Consider the following 20,066-nt stretch of genomic DNA (forward strand, 5'->3'; position numbering starts at 1 on the left):
ACTTCCGTTACTGCTTTTTTTTTCTCTTCCGGCAGACTGCGTCCATCTTTTTTTTTTTTTTTTTTGATTCTGTGACTAACCTTCGTTCTGGAACAAATTGGCTTCCCGGGAGGTGGCGCTCACACGTTGCATGAAGTCTGAACGAGCGCCTGATCTAGAGGTAGACAAGTCTCTCTTGCTTTACATTTATGTGTTCATTCCAACCTGTCAAGCAATCAATACTGAGTACTTACTGTGTGCCAGGCACTGTGCTAGGGCCTGAGGGTATAGCAGTAAACGCTCTTGGAGCTTCTGGTGGGGTTGGGAATGCGGGCAAACAATAAACAAATGTATATGGCATTATGTAAGTGCTGTTAAGAAAAAGCAGGGCAGGGAGAAAGATTGAAAGAGTAAACTGTTTTAAAAAGTTGGTTGAAGAAATCTCTGCGAGGAGGTGACAGTACTAGAATAGACTTGCGTGAAGTGAGGCAGGAAGTCCAGTGGTTATCTGAGAGTGTTATAGTGGGGATCCATTGGTAGAAAATGCCGCTGGGGAGGAGGGCCAGATTATGCTGCGATGGGAAGCCATTGCAGAGTTTTGAACAAGGCATGACATAATCTGACACACTTTTTTTTTTTTTTTTTTTCAATCATTCTGACTGCTGTAGGAGGAATGGGGTGGGGGTAAGGTACAAAGTAGAATCAGGAGCCTTTTCAATAAATGGTGCTGAGCAATTGAACATCTACAGAAAAAGAGAAAAAAAAAGAACCTCGGCCTAAACCTCCCACTTTAAACAAAAATTTACTCAAAATGGATCATAGATTTAAATGTCAAATGTAAAACTAAGAGTTCTTTCTTTCTTGCCTTCCTCCCACCCTCCCTCCCTCCCTTCTTTGTCTTATTTCTTTCTTGCTTGCTTGTTTTTTTTCTTTTTCTTTCTTTCTTGGAGTTTGTTAATATCAGTTCAATAGAATTATCTACAAAGCTCCTTTTTAGTGGTTGAGGCCCCCTGTACAGTGCTTGTAAACTTCTGTGTACAAACAAGTCACATAAAATACAGATTCTGATTCAGTAGGTCTGGGATGGAGCCTAACAGTTTGATTATTTCAATGCTGTTGATTAATAGAGTCTTCAAGACCATGAGCCAGGATGATTTAAGCCTTATTAGGTAGGGAAGTAAGGTCTTGCCCAGACAGATGCTAGAGAAGTGGGTTGGGCAGTAGAAAACAGGACAGTCTCATCTCTCCTGGAAGCCATCCTAATTCCATGACTCCACCCTAACCTTCCTTTCCCAACCCTACACACAGCCCTCCAGGCTTCCACAGGTAAATGTTTCTGCAAAACAAGTCAGAGAACAATAAGAATTTAGTACTAAAAGTAATTTTAATGGGCATATGGACCAATCCCCTCTCCAGAAATCCTTGCAAGGGATTTCTGCCTCTGCTTAAAACCTCTAAGAATGGGATATCACTACCTCAAACATCAAATCACTGGCCTTCCACCCACCCCTTGCTAAAAACGAACAAGCAAAACTGCTAATCAAATGTATTCACCCCCAAAAAATAATAATAGGAGTAATGTTTAGTTAACTGTGCTAAGATATCAATTATTGTAGAGCAAGGAAGAGTGGTCACTGGGATGCCTGAATAAAGTAGGGGGAAGATTTTATAGAGGAGGTAGCATTTGGATACACAAAAAGAAGAGGTAAATAGATAAGTCTGTAGGTATCAGGGAATCAGGAAAATAGCAAAAGCAAAGGATGGAAAGCAAGCAGGGAAAAGTAGCAAATGAGAAACTGATTAGACTCCTAAAAGAATGCTCTGGACCAGTGGGGAAAAGACCACCAGATTAGTGACAAGCTTTAAATGCTAGTCCATAAAGTTGAGACTTTAAGCTACAGTTAATGGAAAGTCATTGAAGTTTGAGGGGTAGGACAGTGACATGAGAAACATTTTGAACTCATTTGTTGAAGCCATCTACTTCACTCACTTTACAGAGATACAAACAGACCAAAAGAGATGGCCTGATTTGTTCAAGATTACAGTGGTACATGGGGAGAGCTTTGTTTTAGACAGTGAAGAATTTAGTTATAATCTGAAGGATAGATGGGACAGGGAGAGGCTGGAAGCAGGGACCCATTAGGCGGATCAAGGTATGAGGATAGATATCACCTCCTCTGAATTAAAGTGGTCAAAGGAATGTTTATGATAGAATTCCCAGAATAAACTGACAAGATTTGGGAGGTGATTAGATATGATCAACAAGGGATAGAGAGGAACTATAGCATAGCAGTGGTAGTGCTTAAAAGAGCATGGCTGTTTTCAGAAAATGGGCCTTGATTCTTGGCTCAGTCACTTATTAGTTATGTGACCTTGGACAAGTTACTCAACATCACAAAGCCTCAGTTTCTATGTTTGCTAAATGGGAGTACTAATAGTCACCAAATCATAAGATTATTGTGAGGATTATATAAACTAATTCAATGAAAATTTAACACAGTGTCAGGCACATAGTAAATAATAAATGTCAGCTGGGTTTTTTTTTATAGCTATGGGTGATAAAATTTTTATACCTAAGAAACTGACAATTAACGATATTAACAGAAATAGGGAAGACCAGAGGGAGCCAGCTAGAGAAAGAGGAGTATGGTGTAATGTTGAATCTGATGGAGGGTGATACAAGAGAGAAAATATGCAGTAATCAATTGAAGATACTTCTCTGCGGTTCAGAAGAAATGCTAGCCTAAGGAGAGACCTATGGGAATTATCTGCATAAAAGTGATCTGTGGGTATAAAAATTATTTTAAAAGCAATAATTACCATTCATTTGTGACACAGAAATGAATAATAATATGTTTATTGAAAGATTATCCTGTGCCACGCACAAAGTGCTTTACTTACAGTAACTTGTTTAATCCATATATCAACTTAATGTGGTAAATAGTGTTACCCACATTTTTAAGTGGGGAAACTGAGTCTCATTCAGGGTCAGTAACTTGCCCAAGTTCAGACAGCTGGAAAAGGTAGAACCAGTATATAAAGCCAGTCCATGCAACGCCAACATGAGAGCCTGAGCTCTAAACCACGTGTGTGCTGAACTATGCACAAAGCTTTATTCCTAGGTCTGACTTCCATGGGGAGGATACCTATGGTGCGCAAAGAAATCATAATCTGAGACCATAATTAGAGACAACGAGCTCTAATACTATACAAAGAATAGAATTGATTCAGGGCATGACTGTCCTCTTATTAATGATTTAAGGAACCAAAGCAACTAATGCATTATGCCCACGTGTGAGAAACAGAAAGACATCTTGGGATGCAGGGCAAAGAAAGAACATTAATAACAGTAATTGGAAATGAGCCCCCAGGGAATCCTCATGGACCATAATCAAGAATGAAGTATGAACCCTCTCACCTTTGACTCCAGAGTCAGACTACAAATCAAACAGCAGGATCATTTAGTGAAGGTAATTGCCTCTGTTTCACAAAAAGGACACCCAACTCATCTGTCTGCTTCTGGCTCTAGACTATACATATGGAAACTACCTCCTCAATCTTCTTAGTGAGGCCCTGATCCCTGATGGAGGGTCCAAGAGGGAATTTTTGGGGAAACCCACATTATTTGCTGACTGGAGAAGGCAGTCCTGAGAGACTCCTCACATAGTCTGGTGCAACAACCATCTGAGGTGGACACTATTCTAATTCCTATTTTAGAATGGGAAACCGAATCACAGAAAGGTTAAATAACTTACCCAAGGCCACAAAACTCCTAACTCCGAAGGCTGCTAGTTAAGTGGCAGAGCCTGACTGTGAATCCATCTGACTTTTGCTCCAGAGCTTACTCAGAGATTTTAGACTTCCCTGGCCCAGTGAGACCTTAAAAATCACATCAGTCCAGCCCAATTTACCTCAGTCATCTTTTGTCTTCCTATTCAGTGACACTGCCTTCTTTTGACACCCTTATGTTTTCTTGTCTATGAACAATGACACTCATACCATTGATCTTTTCTCCTTAAACTCTTCAATCCCATTTATGTTTATATTTTCTTACAACCCTCCTCTTGTTTCTACTTTCTAAGTTTAGGTATAAGAAAGTCTTCAGCAAAAACATGGGCTCTTTGCCTATAACAGTTTTTCCCTTTGCCTTGACTCTGGTGTAATCTTTCAGGCTAAAACTCTCAAGGGGAAGTGGCTGAAGAGGCTCATTGCTGAGAGCAGGGATTTAGCATTAATCTCCCTCTTGCTTTCATGTGGTTTGACTCTCCAGGACTCCTTCTGGGTGTCTTTGACATGGGCCCGGTATCTTTTGTCTTCACCGATGATGATTATGATACTAGACTGGTTCAGCAAATTTCTCCTTCCTCCCTTCAGCCTCTCCAGATTGGTGTTGAATGTCACCTAATATGCAATTTATATAATATTATGATTGTAGTGCCTTTTCTATTAGTTAGGATAGGCTAGGTTGTGCTGCAGACAAAATATATATATATTCCCAAGTCTCAATGGCTTGATGTCTTAGTCCATTTAGGTTGCTATAACAACAACAATAAAAAACACACACTAGGTAGCTTATAAATTGTCCACGTAAGAATGTCCAAACCTGTAGAGAATTTTTATAAGAGTTTGACCCCAAACTGATGACAGTTGTGAGGAAACGAGATCTCATATGCTCCAGAGAATAACAGTTTTACAGCTTCTTTTATGCATTTGAAATTAAGGAGGGCGGTTAGAGCTCCATGCTCCTAACTTCGAAGGCTGCCGGTTCATTTCCCACATGGGCCAGTGGGCTCTCAACCACAAGGTTGCCCGTTCAATTCCTCGAGTCCCGCAAGGGATGGTGGGCAGCGCCCCCTGCAACTAAGATTGAACACGACACCTTGAGCTGAGCTGCCGCTGAGCTCCCGGATGGCTCAGTTGGTTGGAGCGCATCCTCTCAACCACAAGGTTGTCGGTTTGACTCCCGCAACGGATAGTGGGCTGTGCCCCCTGCAACTAGAAAAATGGCAACTGGACCTGGAGCTGAGCTGCGCCCTCCACAACTAAGACTGAAAGGACAACAACTTGACTTGGAAAAAAGGCCTGGAAGTACACACTGTTCCCCAATAAAGTCCTGTTCCCCTTCTCCAATAAAATCTTTTTAAAAAGAAAAGAAATTAAGGAGGGAATGTACATGGAGGTGGGAGAAAGCAAGGCAGGGATTGGATTACAGGATACTTAACAAGATCATGTGCTCTCTTAAGGAGTAATAGCTCCTTCAAGGGGTATTACTTCTGGCACTTCAGAGGTGTGTTAACCTAAAGGCACAAGAAGAATGGACGGGGCTGGCTTAAAACCTTTCACTAAAGAAGTTGTAGGCCTGGGGCATGACTACCCACCATAACCGGCCCAGTTAGGAATTTAGGATCAGATCACCCTGTGGGGTTACTTTCCAAAGAACCCCTTTTTTGTCCACATAAACAACAAACATTGATTTCTCGTGGTTCTGGAGACTGAGAAGTCCAAGATTATGCTGCTGACAGATTCGGTGCCTGGTGAGAATCCCCTTCCTCACTGACAGCAATCCTCTCACTGTAACCTCACATGGTGGAAATGAAAAGGGATTTCTCTGAGTTCTTTTTTATCAGGATACTAATGCCATTCATGAGAGCTTCACCCTGTTGACCCAATCACCTCCCAAAGGTCCTACCTCCTAAAGGATTTCAACATATGAATTTGGGGGGTACATAAACATTCAGTCCATTGCACTGAACAAAACCAAACTTACTCACCCAAAGTCTGCTGAACGGCCAGTACCACTACAGTTAGTTCCCCACGTGCAGTCATTGTGAGAACCTAGTTCTTTCTAACGTGTGGCTCTGCCATCTCTACAAAACCTCTGCACCCCACAAAAGGAGACAGCTGGAGAGTCATGCAGTATCTCTTAAATGATTGGTTTGGCCTGGAGGGGATGCTTATCACTGCTCCTTCCAACCCATTGACCAGAACTAGTCACATGGCCTTGTAACTCTAAGGGAGGTAGGAAGTATGGAGGAGCAGGTGGCATTCTATGAGCAGGAAATGTCTGCCTTCTTATTAATGTATCCTCCCCTGTAATCTTTCTTCCTTTCCCAGTCTACTCACAGCCCATCCACTTATACCATGGACTTTAACCTTCCACCTCTAAACCCACAAATGAGAGTTTAATCTGATTCTTGTTCTTTGAGTGTTTTATCTCCTGCTAGATGACCTTGCCTTTGTCCTTTGACGGCATGCCTCACAGTTTGGAATGTTTTCTCTCTGGTCTTCATGCTTAGTTTTCCATCTAGTCATTTTCCAGGAGCTATCCAGCTGAGAGTGTTCTGGAAGGACCCCCCTGAACTTTCTGTAATTAAAATTGGAGTTATTAAGAGCAAGAAACACTGTTTCTCTGGAATGAGGTGAAGTAAGGGAGACGGGAAATACTGAAGGAATAAAAGCTGGTTGAGCAAATCATCTGGAAGACAGGTCCAAATCATCCCTAGGACAGTTTAATACAGGTCAGACAAAAAGACCCCTGAGAAAGAGCCTGTGGGGGTACAGAACGAGTCACCCCTACATGTGCCTCAGTGGTATGCAGATTACTTTGAGCTAAAGGCCATTTTAGCTTTCGGCTCAAGAGAAACTTCTGTCCCCTCCCCTATATAGTTAATGTACAATTTAAACTAGAGGCCTTGCCCATAAGAGATTTTCAGAGGTAACTTCTTTTGATCTACCTATAGGGCAGAACAAAGTGTTATTTACTACAGGTCTGTTTTTCTTATCCTAATTACAGAGCCAGAACTGTGAGGAAGGGGGAAAAAAATTCCCCTTTGCCTCCTTTGGTTCTTTGTGGATGACTAAAAACTCAGCAGGAGGGAGACTGACAAGAGAAAATCAAATGTAATATCCTGTGCACAGGAACCCCCCATGCATGAGACAGTCAGAGACCCTGCATACCTAAGAAGTTCCCATGCACACGATACTACATTTGATTTTCTCTTGTCAATTTGCCTCCTGTTGATTTCATTATTTGGCCAGCCAAAATGAACCAGAGGAGGGAAAGGGGAATTTTTCCCCTTCCCCACAGGCCCCAAATCCTTCTGGTAGAAACAGGTCTTCCGCTGCCACAGTTCACCCACATTCTGATCAGAATGATCATTACTGTCATGCTTTTGTTCTTTACTAAACACACTACAAGAGCAGTATTTAAGGAAACTTAAAAGGAAAATTAATTCTACCAACGTAAAAATTATTATTGTTTGCATACTTCTTTCCAGCTGTAGGGGAGGAACAAAAAAATCTTTTCCTCTACCCATCTTGTGTTCTTTAGCTGGGACCCTATGAGTTAGACTGGCCAAAGACAGATTAACAAAACAAAAACAAACACGTTTATTAACATGTGCATGGCACAGGTGTACATAGAAACACCTAGTGATCAGCACCCCAAAGGAGGGACTTTAGAATTGGGGCTGATACAACATCTTAGGCTAAACAAAGGAAAAGGGATTTGGGGCTTTTGGGCAGGGGTAGCAAGTTATGGGCAGGTGACTAGGAAGTACGGTAAACACGTGCTGTTTAGTAAGGTTTGTGATGCAGATTTGAGTGGATGCCTTCTCCATTAATAAGAGTTGTCAAGAGTCCTCCTCTTCCTGGTGAGGGGAAAGAGAGACACCTTTTACACATGGGTATTTCCTTGACCAAAGGAAAATGTGTGCCCTTTTTTTTTACAGCTTTTCCCCAGTCTGCTGGTTCTCAACGTCCTTTAGTTCCAAATAATCCATATGCCAGAGGCATATTGAATTTTGGGATGGCATATTCTGGTACCCTTCATAGTCTTTGTTTTTATGTTTGTGATTATACCAAACAAACAACTAGCAAATAAATATTTCCTTTTAAAAAGGGGTGTATCCCTGAGAAAAGAACACATAAAGTGAATGACTTAAGTCATTTATATTTTAAGAATATTGTAAGAATTAGGATGGGGAGCCTTTTTTTTATTTATTTATTTATTTTTTTCTGTAACAACTCATTGGGATCAAGACATTAAAGACTGGGTACAGAAGGAGGGTAGAGGAACTGGTGGGCCTGTGTAATAGTATCAGACTCTGGGTATCCCGTGGTCTCAAGCAGTCATTGAGTCTTAGGAAATGAAAGGCTAATGCGGGTAAAATATTAGAATTAGAAAAAGTAGAAGAAAAAAGGAGTGGTTGGCTCCAAAAGGAAAAAAATTTTGCCAGCTTAGTAATTTTAAGACCAGAAATCTAGTGAATAGGATCTTAAAACTCACCTATTCCAACTCCAGTCTTTGTTTCCTTTGACCACATCTCTGCCATGTGCCACCCAAGCTAGGTTTAAATAGCTCCAATGCTGGGGACCGCACTATTTCCCAAACCATTTCTGGACAACTCCTACTGATTAAAAAAAGTTGTTTGTTTTTATTTTTTGTTTTTTTAATTAAAGTTTATTGGGGTGACAATTGTTAGCAAAGTTACATAGATTTCAGGTATACAATTCCACATCACATCATCCATAAATCACATTGTGTGTTCACCACCCAGAATCAGTTCTCCTTCCATCACCATATATTTGATCCCCCTTACCCTCATCTCCCACCCCCCACCCCCTTATACTCTGGTAACCACTAAACTATTGTCTGTGTCTGTGAGTTTTTGTTTCTCATTTGTTTGTCTTATTCTTTTGTTGTTTTCAGTTTATATACCACATACCAGTGAAATCATATGGTTCTCTGCTTTTTCTTTCTGACTTATTTCACTTAGCATAAAAAAAAAGTTCCTATGTTGAGAAAAAATATATACCTCCTCGTGTACTCTCATTCTCAACCTCATTCTACACATGAGGAAACTGAGGCACAGAGAGTAACTTAGTCAAGACATCACACAGCTAGTAAGTGGCAGAAGCACAGTTCAGACCCCAGCAGTTAACTCCACACCCCTTGTTGTTTATTGCTTCATGCTTGGCTGAGAGTTTGAATTTTAACGTTTTTACAAAGCAGTAAAGAATATGTCTCTCAGAATCTTGGTCTCTGCTAATTTGAACAACAGAATGTCATTCCTCTATATGAAACCTTTATATTACATTAGAATGAGACACCAGCCCGGGATTATGCCCTGTGGTCTTATGTCAAATGAATTATTTTGCTTTTGACTTAGGAACTTGAAAAAAGGGAGGTGGAATGGACACTGAGCTGAGCGTTCAGAGCTCCAGATACTTGTTCCAACACAGCCATACATAACTTTACACTAACTGTGGAGGCTTCCTCAATTATGAAATGAGAAACTGGACTCCATTCGGGAATTTCCAGCACTGGGGCACAAAGAGAGAGCAAATATGTATCTTGAAAGAGGCAGGCTTTCTGGTGCCCCTTGAGTCACACATATCAAGTTGAAATGAACAAATGAGTTTCTGTTCCCTGCTGCTGATGTGTGAGGCTGTCAATTGGCGATGGTTACAGATGCTTAAGATTTCACCTGGCTCCCATTGCCCCTACTAAAAATAAGCCACCAGTGTTAGGGCTGAGTCATTTTCATACATGAATATGTGAAGGAAAAAAGGGACAAAGGTCATACAGGCTCTGTGGATTATTTACCTTCCAGACACACACTTTGTTCCCAACCAGCCCCTCTTTTTCTGTTTTATTTCAGATAATCTGTACACCTTAAATAGAAAACATATTCAACAGTATGTTACTGTGTTTTGGTTTATATCCTGTTCTCTGCTTGTGGATTGACTTTGTCCTTAGAGCTGGGTTTTTGTACCTTTCTGAGAAATAAAGGTTGATGTTAACATTTGTGATAGCACTTTACAGTTTGCAAAGTGTGTATGTATACATAGCTCCTTTTGAATAGTCAGCTATCCCCCCGGTGACGTGGTAACCTGAGGATAGATTCCAGGTATTCTCTAGACCTAGTAAAGTCTTAGCTGTACAAAATTGTAAAGTAATTTTGTTTGTTTTAAGATGATCTTTCTATTTAGTTTTTGGGAATTATTTTACCATCTTCTGGGATCTCCACTCCTCACCCCCATCTGTGTGGCCAGTGTCCTCATTCTGCTTTCTCAATCTTTAGAACTTAAGTCTCTTTAGCTGTAAAACGGGAGGGAGAAAGTTGGGGGAAGAAGACACTAAAGTTTTTTCTTAATCTTCTTTTTCCAAATCTACCTAGCTAAGAAGCAGTGACATACATTTCTAAAAAAGTTCAGGCTTCTTTCCCTTACCCAATAAAATCCCCATTCCCTTAGGGTTGCTGATTTCAACCGTTTATTTGGTAGAAAACAGTTGACTGTACAAACTCTAAAGGGTGAATATTGGATCAAGCAGTATTATCCACAAACAAGACTTAACTTATTCATAAATTGGCTTCAGATGGTTTGTCCAGCGACCAGTATTCTTTGTGATCCAGTCCAGAAGCAACTCAAACGAAAAGTGTCCAAAAGAAACTTATTATTTTATTTTAAAAAGCTACGTTCCTTCTGAATTAGCTCTCTTGATTAGTAACATACCACCATTTACCCATTTGCCCAAGCAAGAAACCTGTGAATCCCTTTCTATCTCCTAAGTCTACCAAGTTCTGTCCATTAGATCTCTCAAATATTTATCAAGCCCATACCACTGCCATCACCTTAACATGGGGGATGGCAAGGCAGGGAGGGAGATTAGACAGATACAGATGGAATGCAAAGAGAAAGATGTAAGTAAGACCAGTGTAAACTGTGCATGGAAAAAAAGGGTTCTAGGGAAAATAAACATACAGGGTGATCTGATCCTAAATTCCTAACTGGGCAGGTTATGGTGGGTAGTCATGCCCAGGCTTATAACTTCTTTAGTGAAAGGTTTTAAGCCAACCCTGTCCATTCTTCTTGTGCCTTTAGGTTAACACACCTTTGAAGTGCCAGAAGTGATACCCCTTGAAGGAGGTATTAATTCTCAAGAGAGCACATGATCTTGTTAAGTATCCTGTAATCCAATCCCTGCCTTGCTTTCTCCCACCTCCGTGTACATCCCCTCCTTAATTTCAAATGCATAAAAGCAGCTGTAAAACTGTTATTCTTTGGAGCATTTGAGATCTTGTTCCCCAGTATATGGCATCAGTTCGGCTCCAATAAACTCTCACAAAAATTCTCTACAGGTATGGACATTTCGTGTGTCAACACAGCACATACACCAAGACATTAGCCCGGTTAATCAAAGTTCTTGACCCCTACCTATAGTTCTCTACCCCACCACCACATTTAGCGTATCAGTAGCCTAGCCTGCAGGACTCCCAAGATGGAGAGAAAATACCTCTGCTCATTATTAAGAGGAGTTTTACCCAGGAGTTGAAGTTGAGATTGAGAAAGAACATATGGAAAGAAGGTGTCGTTTTTCCAGATTGGAAGATTGGTAGGTAGGAAGGAGGCAAGGAGAACAGGAATGAAGAGGAAAAAACTCAGATATATGTCCACAGTTTTAGAAGTCTAGGCTTTGTCCCAGAGAGTAGGAGTTGTGTTCAGTAAAAGAAAGAAACACTGAGGACCCTACCCTCCTCTCATCTGGGGCTTAGAAAGATACTGCTCTGAAGATCAACCCCTATCAAACTTGGGAATAAGCATTCAAATTGGCTGTGCTGTGGGGTTAAGTCATGGGAGGCCCAGAGGCTTAGCTTTCTGAGCTCAACCTGGGAACTTCGAGTGGGGTGGATGGTAGGCAGCAGGCAGCACTGAAGTGAGGGCTGCTGGGAAGGCTCCCATCACAGCTAGACTTCAGAGACCTCTCATGTAACATCAGAGTCAAAGGAGAACACGTTAGGGAGTGATACCAAAAGAATGGACCCTAAGTTCCAGTAGCTCAAAACTTCAACTTTGAAGGCCAGTTGGATATCCAGAGACCAGGCAAGCAAGGAACATCACTTAGAGACCAGAAGACAGAGAGCAAAGGTCATGTGTGGATCCAAAGGCGTCATTCAGCTTTATCCACCTCGATCAAGTGGCAGAAGACACACTTCTTCCCCATAACCCTGAATACTCATAAGGAAAGAACAGGAGAGGGAGAGATTAGCTCAAAGACTCAGAATTCTTATCTAAGAGAGACTGCCAGAGACCTAAAGAGACTGTTTCAATAATTCCTTTTGACCAAGCTTTCCTTTGAATTAGGTCTGCGCTGTGACTAAGGTCTCTTGAAGTGGGCCAGATTGGGTTTTGACAAAACAAATAAATGAAATTTCTCTGTTTATCTGAATCTGTGAGTTAACCTTTAAGCCACGCCTCTGCCTAGATTACCTTTTCCTTGGCAAAATCCTCCAGGAAACCCTCACCTAAAGGACCTCCAAATAGAGTTAACCATTCTTTCCTCTTTATCATCACTGTTCCTTGTACATATTTAGAGAGTTGCACTTGCCTGTGATTTATGCTTCCCAGGTCTGCCTCCCTTACTAGACTACTCGTCTTGATGGCAAGTATTGTGCCTGATTCATCCTGACCTTGGGCTAGGACCTTCACCTTGGACCTAGCACATGACCCAGCACTCAACAGGCAACAAGTGTTGGCTGAATTGCACTGTATTCTTAAAGATGGTGGATTTCAGAAGTGATGTGTTGAGTCATTGAGACCTTCCCCCCAAATCATAGATGCAAATTAATTGGCATTTAAAAAATTTAGTTTCTTCTCATCTCCATTCTTTTCCCAGCATGACTGTTAGTAAGTGTGTCAAAATTAAATTCTAAACTAGAATGGGTTTGCAGTGTCATCCACAATGAAATTTAGTTAAAGTCTTTTTTGGAAATGGGCTCCAGGTTGTCTGATGTTTCCTAAAATTCTAATCTATATCTTTCTCATCTATCAATTTAGGAGATTCAAGAGAGAGGGCAAGGTAGAGGGGATAAAATTCAGGTTTCTTGCTGGGGAGTCTCACTGGATGCTTACTTGCTCCAAAGAAAGCAAGCAGTCCTCTTGCACTTGACTCCTCTTCCACAACGACATCGAAGAGTTCCTGAATCACCTTACAGACTGTTAAATGTTAACCAGGTGATATCTGGAAGATGGGATTATCTGGAGGATTTTATTCTCTGTGCTTTTCTGTATTTAGCAAGTTTTCTATAGTGAGTATGCATTTCATCTATAATGCGGGGAAGGAGCGTGAAATTCAACCAACTCACTGTTTTGACAACATGTCTTTTATTCCCAGAATGAACTTCAGCTTTTGTGTAAAAAGTATCCTGTGAGGTGGGGATGGGCCTCCTCTTCTTCCACTCTACGCAAGTCAGAAGGAGGTGGAGAGGAAATAGACCTGAACACAAATATGGCCAATGGATCTTGGTCCCATCAAAAACAGCCTCAGATACTGGGATTCTTGCTTCAGCCACGTACTCAGCCTCTTCAACTTCAACCTGGACACATTTATTCATCATATCCTGACACCTTAAAAAAGCTTTCAAAGGAAAAACTGCGGGCTCAGAAAAGTCCTCTGGCATTTTTCGAGAGCCTTGAATTCTACACCTAGGCTGCTTCACTGTGGGGAAGGACAAAAAATTATTCCTAACCCTAATTTTAAAAATATACATATTTTAAAAAGTAATGCTTCTGGCTGGACTAATAATCAAATTAACATGAGACAGATGAACAAGAGAAAATAACCAAATGTATTACGCGTATATATACTGGGATGCCACAGCAGTACGGGACTGGAGAACAGATGGGGAAGTTGAGGCTTATATGTCATCTGGAACCATCCTGAACCAAGGAGAAGGTGGGGTTGTGATTTGGGCAGGAAGGCAATTCTCATGGAGATGGAAAAACAAATGTTTGGTAAATCAGTGTTTGCTGGGATCTTTCCCAATGGGACACCGACAGGACTTTGATCCAAAGCGCCTTTCTAGGTTCCTCTCTATCACACTCAATAGTAATAGCTCCCTTCCTGGAGCACATCCTCCAAATTCTTTTAGGCAGGGAGGGTGAAGTTCCAAGGTTCTTTCTGAGTCTTTCGTTATTTAACAGCTTAATATATCCCAAAGAGGCATATTTTGAGGTGGCAAATGCTGCTTCTCCTTGTGGCGGAGCACGTTCTCGTTTGTAAGGGGTGATGAATCACTTATCATTTCACACCGCCATAGGTGGAAGGCCTGTGAACTGGGAGCCCTCTTTTCTCTTCCCCTGTCAGCAGAGAGACATCCTCTCTTCCCATGTGGGAAACACCAGAGAAACTGATTCATGTAGAAATAACTAAAAGTTCCAGAAGGCTAGACAAACAACAGGACTAGTCATTTTAGTCTTCCAGTGATTATAGTTATTGTACTTAGGAAGAATCTCCTCCCTTCCTGCCCTCAACAACGCCTCCCCTCCGCGGCTCCCTTACTGGCCTCTATTTTTGCAAGGCCAAAGAATCTCTTAAAATGGAATTTCCTTCCTTTTAGGAATCAAGAGTAAACGTTTACTCTAAAGTCCACAGCATGACCTGTTTTCCTGAATGACTCTTAGTCTTTAACAATAATCTCAGCTCTTGGGGTTAGAGGTGGGTGCTGGCAATTTATCCAAGCTGTTGGGTATAGGAGTTAGCGTTACCAACTACATAATTAGGAGTTGACGAACGGGACTCAATCTCAAGGCCCTCTCTTTTCTGTCTTTCATTCCCACCTACAAAGGAGAATTTTAGAATTGCAAGAAATCTTTACAGATTCTATAACACACCTCTTCATTATGCAGATGAAGAAACTGAGGCTCACAGCCCCATATTACAGTGACTGGCACCTAGTAGGTACAGTACTCAGTAAATACTGGCTTTATTGTTTCTGGCCTAAGTTCAAAATGACCAGTCCATATTAGAATATAAGGTCCCCAATTTAAAAACCATTTTCCTTCCACTCTATCACACTGAGTTATGTACTTCCATTTGGTTTACTATAAACTCATTATAGCCATAAGTTTGACTTAATTTTAACAGCTTCATTGAGATATGTCACATACCATACAATTCACCTAACGTGTACAAGTCAATAGCTTTTAGTATCTTCAGAGTTGTGTATCCGTCACCACAATCAATTTTAGAACATTCTCATTACCCCCAAAAGAAACCCTAAACCCATTAGCAGTCACTCCTATTTTCCCTCATTCTCCCACCTAGTCCTAGAACAATTACTGTGTTTCCCTGAAAATAAGACCTAGCTGGACAATCATCTCTAATGCGTCTTTTGGAGCAAAAATTAATATAAGACCCAGGCTTACATAATATATGACCTGGTCTCATAGTAAAATAAGACTGGGTCTTACATTAATTTTTGCTCCAAAAGACGCATTAGAGATGATTGGCTGGGTCTTATTTTCGGGGAAACACGGTAATCTTTCATATGTGGTGGCCCTTTGTGACTCGTTTCTTTTACATAGCATAATATTTTCACGGTTCATCCGTGTTGTAGCATGTACTTACTTTCTTTTTATTGCTGAAAAATAAATATTCCATTATACGCATACACCATATTTCTCTATTCAACAGTTGATGGATATTTGGCTGAATTTTATTTTAAACAAATTGGATTTCTGATAGCTAGCAGGAGCTTAAAATCTAGACATAAATATATATCTCTTTCTATGTTGAATTTATACGTAAAGAAGCATACTTATTATGAAGACTTTATTATTTCATACCTGAAAATCAAGACTTTTTTTCTTAAAATGTTCTGATGGGGATGAGGGGTGCTGTTAGCTCAGTTGGTTAGAGCATGGTGCTGGTAGCACCCAGGTTGCTGATTTGATCCCTGCATGGGCCAAGGTGAGCTGCGCGCTCCTTAAGAAAAAAAAAAAAAAAAAATTCTGATGTGTATGATAATATTGGGGAAAGACGAAGTAAAACCTTGCCCTGAGTTTCCCTGTTCCTCTGACTCCCAGGAAAATACACGCATATATATATAGGTATATTGCCTAAGTGACAGCCCTCAGGAAGAGATAAAAGAGAAAAGAAAAATACAGAGCAAGCCTCTTTTCTTCTGGTTTCAAATGTGAGATTTAGAAGAGAAAGGGCATTTGGGGCTCACACCCAACCAGCTGACCGACATTCCTAAAAGCCGGGGATATACACAAACAATTTAAGGGGTGGGTGTGGGGTGAGAGTGAGAAAGGACAGCACAGGACGCAAATTCAGTCCCGTCTGACTTCATAAAGCTTAGTATTTTCATTTTTGTTCTTCTGAATTTATAGGCTGGCCTTCGCTCAACCTCCGTACTGTTTTTGTGGGTCTCCAGGTAGGTCCAGATTGGGAGATTTTGGGGGACTAGTTCGTGCTTGGTAGGAAGAACTCGAACTTGTAAATACCAACTTGAGGATATTTATAATCCTGGGAGGTGGCCGATTTTCCCACTACACCCTTGTTTATCCAAGTCCTGCCTCTCCTCCCCCCGCCCCCTGCCTGGTCCCATTCTTATTAGACTTGGACCGCAGTTCTCCTGAGTCACCTGCGGGCGGAGTGCAGGGGCTTTTGGGAGTGTCTTCCGATCCTTTAGCAGAAGCTAGTCGACTACACCGGGAAGCGATTCGAGACTCAGCCCGCCGCAGGCTTGGGTGTGTCATTCCCCACACGTGATGCTCTCCCGGGCGGCGGAGACCTCACTTATCATGGGACTTACTCACCCCTGTGATCCTACCCCTTTCCTTCTCTGTTCCCCAACCCCCACTTCCCCGCTCCGCCCCCACTTCGAGACAAGAGGAAAGGGGGTTGGCTGGAGCCAGGAAATGCCTCTCCCAAGTTGGACGGGAGAAGCAGAGAAATTCAGTGTTTGGGAAAGTACCAAGATGTGGCATCACGATTTTTATCCTTTCCAGAACGCTTTGCACTTCCTGTTTTAGCCTATCCTTACTCATTATCCCCAAATAGATCTATCCTACTGGAGACCCCCTTATCACGTAAGACAGACCTTGACCTGGTTAAGGTTGCCTTTCTCCGAGCCTGCAATTGTCAGAACTAGTTTGAGTCTCAGATCAGCCTCCTTCGCGTTCTAGCTGCGTGACCTTGAGTGAACCACAACTTTTCTGGGCCTACTTTCCTAGTCTGTGAAATAGAGGTCAAACGTCTACCTCATCGCGCCCGTATTGAGGAACAAACGAGAAAGCCCTTTGTGAGCTGTAAAAAGCAATAAAAACGTTAGGTGTGTTAATTCTGGACAGCTAGGCAGGATTCCAGAAGCCCTCCCTTTCCTTTGGGATCCGCCCTGCAAATCACGCCTAGAGCCGACAGTCCCCACTACCCTACTCTCGCAGTCTTTCTCACTGGCGGACGCACGGCGCGCGCGGCGCTGGATGTTGACGCCTGGCCCCGCCTCCGCCGGCGCTTGATGACGCGTTGGCCCCGCCCCCGGCCGCGCCTGGCCTCCCGCGGGGCCCCGCCCATCGGGCAGACGCGGCGCCGGTCCCGCCCCGCGGGTGACGTGTGCCGCGCACGGCCGGGCCGCCCAGGCAGTTGGTGCAGCGGCCGTTGGGTTGAGTGCGCTCACCCCACCCCTCCCCTCCTCAGGCCCCGGGCCCCCACCCCGCAGGGCCCAGCCCCAGCTCCAGCCCCAGCCCCAGCCGGGCCCGTCCCGTGCGGGCCCGTGCCGCCCCTTCAGCCGGCGACGCCCCGGGCCGCCCGCTTGCCCGCCACCATGGAGCTGGAGGACGGTGTAGTGTACCAGGAGGAGCCCGGAGGCTCCGGGGCCGTGATGTCGGAGCGGGTGTCCGGCCTGGCCGGCTCCATCTACCGCGAGTTCGAGCGGCTGATCGGGCGCTACGACGAGGAGGTGGTCAAGGAGCTGATGCCACTGGTGGTGGCCGTGCTGGAGAACCTGGACTCGGTGTTCGCACAGGACCAGGAGCACCAGGTGGAGCTGGAGCTGCTGCGGGACGACAACGAGCAGCTCATCACCCAGTACGAGCGGGAGAAGGCGCTGCGCAAGCACGCCGAGGAGGTGAGGGCCGGCTGGCTGGAGGGGAGGGTCAGGGCCGAGTGCCAGGGCGGCCGGGGGTCGCCGCCCGGCCGGGGAGGGGAGGCGCGCCCGCGCCCGGCCTGATGGGGGCGGGCCTGCCTGAAGCGGAGGCTCGCGGACCCACCGCGGCGGCCGCAAGGTTCCCGAAACCCCCGTCCGGCGTGGAAAGCCGAGGCAGGCTAGTGGGTGTCCAGGAGAAGAGAGGGAGCTGGGGGAGGCAAGGCCCGGGGAGGAAACCACAGCCTGGCATTAGGGCACCTGGGGTTGGCCGGGTGCAGAGATTTTAGAGTGTATGGTTGCCTTTTGTAGTTTAGGGAAGTTTCCGACCACCATAAGATACTCAGATGGCGGTTCAAACTTTTACCCTGGGGACGGGGGTGCATTTAAACACTTCTGTCTTGGATTTGTAACTTCCGCTGACTCCAAAACCTTTCCCGGGGGTTACTGCTATGGAAAGTTAGAGCTCTCCCTCTTTCGATCATTTTTTTTTCTTGACGTTTTAACCCTGTTGAGAAAGAGGTTTTATGTTACGTTTTATGTGCCTTGGTTGACACTTTGTCAACACTGAGATGTTGTATAGCAAGACTCTGTAAGTGTAGAGTATACAATTTTATTTTATTGGTATCCCACACCAAAGCATTCCTCCATATCAGGTGGTGGGTAACCTTGGACAGTTCCCTTTAAATATCCTGTTTGTTTATCAGGAGGACTTGCGGGGGCGGGGGCGGGGTCGAGGAGGTGTAGGTAACTTGTTGGCAGCCCTATTCCGACTGTAATTTCCAGATGCGCTTGGCGGGCTAGCACCTCAGCAGTGACCTCAGTACCCGCACCGAGGTCTGTGAACCTTTTGGAGCTCTGGTGTTCCAGAGATAGGTCTTCGACTTTTTGAGACTTTCAAGGATTTTCGCTTTCAGGCTGTGTTGGCATTATTCCTATGGAACTATCTAATGCAGGGGAAGTGTCCTATTCATCTGTGTTTCCTGAGCATCTAGTATACCTGACTAAATTACAGGATGATTCAAGGAAGCGAACTCATTGAAGGAATGACATGGTATGTTTCAAAAAATACTTGCAGAGTTTTTAGGATGTGAGATTTGTTTAGCAGCTTGTTTCCTAACACTAAGTAGTACCACTATGTAAACTTTTTGTTTCATCACATATACCTTTGTGACAGGTCAAGTCGTTTATTTTCTTTTTTAAGCTTGACTGTAGTTCTGATTTTTAGTTCTGATTCTGTGATCCATTTGTCTCAAAGGAATGTTGCCAAACAAAATTGACTTTATTTCAAGACCATTTCCAAGCATATAGGGAAGGAGCGGTTGAAAAAATCTAAGGATGGGGGGGGGGTCACAATTTCCACTAGTTTATTAGCACTGTTTATAGAACAGAGGTCATGTACTACTTCTGAGGTGGCATGCCATATCTTCATGCTCAGACAGGCCCTTGCTAATGTGTGGATGTACTTGGATTGGACTGGGGAATTAATCACATATACACAGGTGAGGAGCACGCCCAGCATGACCTATAACTTCGGATAAAAGAAATACTCCCTCCAGCCTTAAACTGTCAGTCCATGCAAAAACCAGGGCAAAATGCCAGGGTCACATGTGCCAAGAAAACCATCTGCCACAGGTTGCAGAATCAGAAAATAAAACTAACTGCTAGGCTCTGGATTGCATATTAATTTCTTAAGCAAATGACTTTAAAAATAGGTTATCCAGTGACTTTTCTTGTAATTTATACTTTTTCAAACACATCTGTAAATTCTCTATAATGAAACCTTGGGGCAAAGGGCCATGACCTGAGAATAGAAAACACTGATGTAATGCTAGATGTGCCAACTCTCAGACCACAAACATAAAACCACCTTGTTATCAGTCTTCATGTGAGATCATAAATCAAGTATTACCCTCTACCCAGAAATTCAGTCTCTTTTAAGTCAATACGTGGAAGGGAATTCTGTGTTTAATTTTCTGTGAGTGCTTTGTTTGTGGCCTTTAATATGGAGACTAAGAGTCTGCTATTATAGCAAAAGTGCCTCAGGGTATTTACAGCAAAAGTATTTAAAAGCATGGAAATTGTCCATCACTAGAAACTGTAAAGTAAATTCTAAACACCTTTGTGGAAATTTAGGAGGATATGTAAATGGTG

The 20,066-nt window shown here is 43.1% G+C and overlaps 1 protein-coding gene and 2 long non-coding RNA genes across 13 annotated transcripts in view; 2 read left to right on the plus strand and 1 right to left on the minus strand.

The window, feature by feature from the left end:
* The first annotated feature begins 39 nt into the window (after positions 1–39).
* LOC109447034 (uncharacterized) lies at positions 40–13,546 on the plus strand. 2 transcript variants are annotated; one of them, XR_016022893.1, is made up of 4 exons: positions 53–160; positions 3,242–3,449; positions 12,820–13,070; positions 13,157–13,546. It is a non-coding gene; the product is annotated as an uncharacterized LOC109447034 (long non-coding RNA). The 2 variants fall into 2 exon arrangements; XR_002137309.3 differs by lacking the exon at positions 3,242–3,449 and having other exon boundaries at positions 40–160.
* Positions 13,547–15,578: 2,032 nt separating this feature from the next.
* On the minus strand, positions 15,579–17,307 carry LOC148756541 (uncharacterized). The gene is made up of 2 exons (XR_016022894.1): positions 16,413–17,307; positions 15,579–15,748 (listed from the first exon to the last, which is right to left on the minus strand). It is a non-coding gene; the product is annotated as an uncharacterized LOC148756541 (long non-coding RNA).
* A 47-nt stretch (positions 17,308–17,354) lies between these two features.
* SPAG9 (sperm associated antigen 9) overlaps positions 17,355–20,066 on the plus strand; it is a 110,450-nt gene continuing 107,738 nt past the window's right edge. For 9 of the 10 annotated variants that reach the window (XM_019730983.3, XM_019730991.3, XM_074320531.2 and 6 more), the window contains exon 1: positions 17,387–17,897. In XM_019730983.3, coding sequence (XP_019586542.1) covers positions 17,595–17,897 — 303 coding nt within the window. In that variant the 5' untranslated portion in view covers positions 17,387–17,594. Of the gene's footprint in view, positions 17,898–20,066 lie in introns of all 10 variants that reach the window. The other variant, XM_019730987.3, reaches the window with a different exon arrangement.

This window comes from Rhinolophus sinicus, chromosome 12 (assembly GCF_057876585.1).
Source record: "Rhinolophus sinicus isolate RSI-liver-muscle chromosome 12, RSI-T2T, whole genome shotgun sequence".
Lineage (NCBI taxonomy): Eukaryota > Metazoa > Chordata > Mammalia > Chiroptera > Rhinolophidae > Rhinolophus > Rhinolophus sinicus.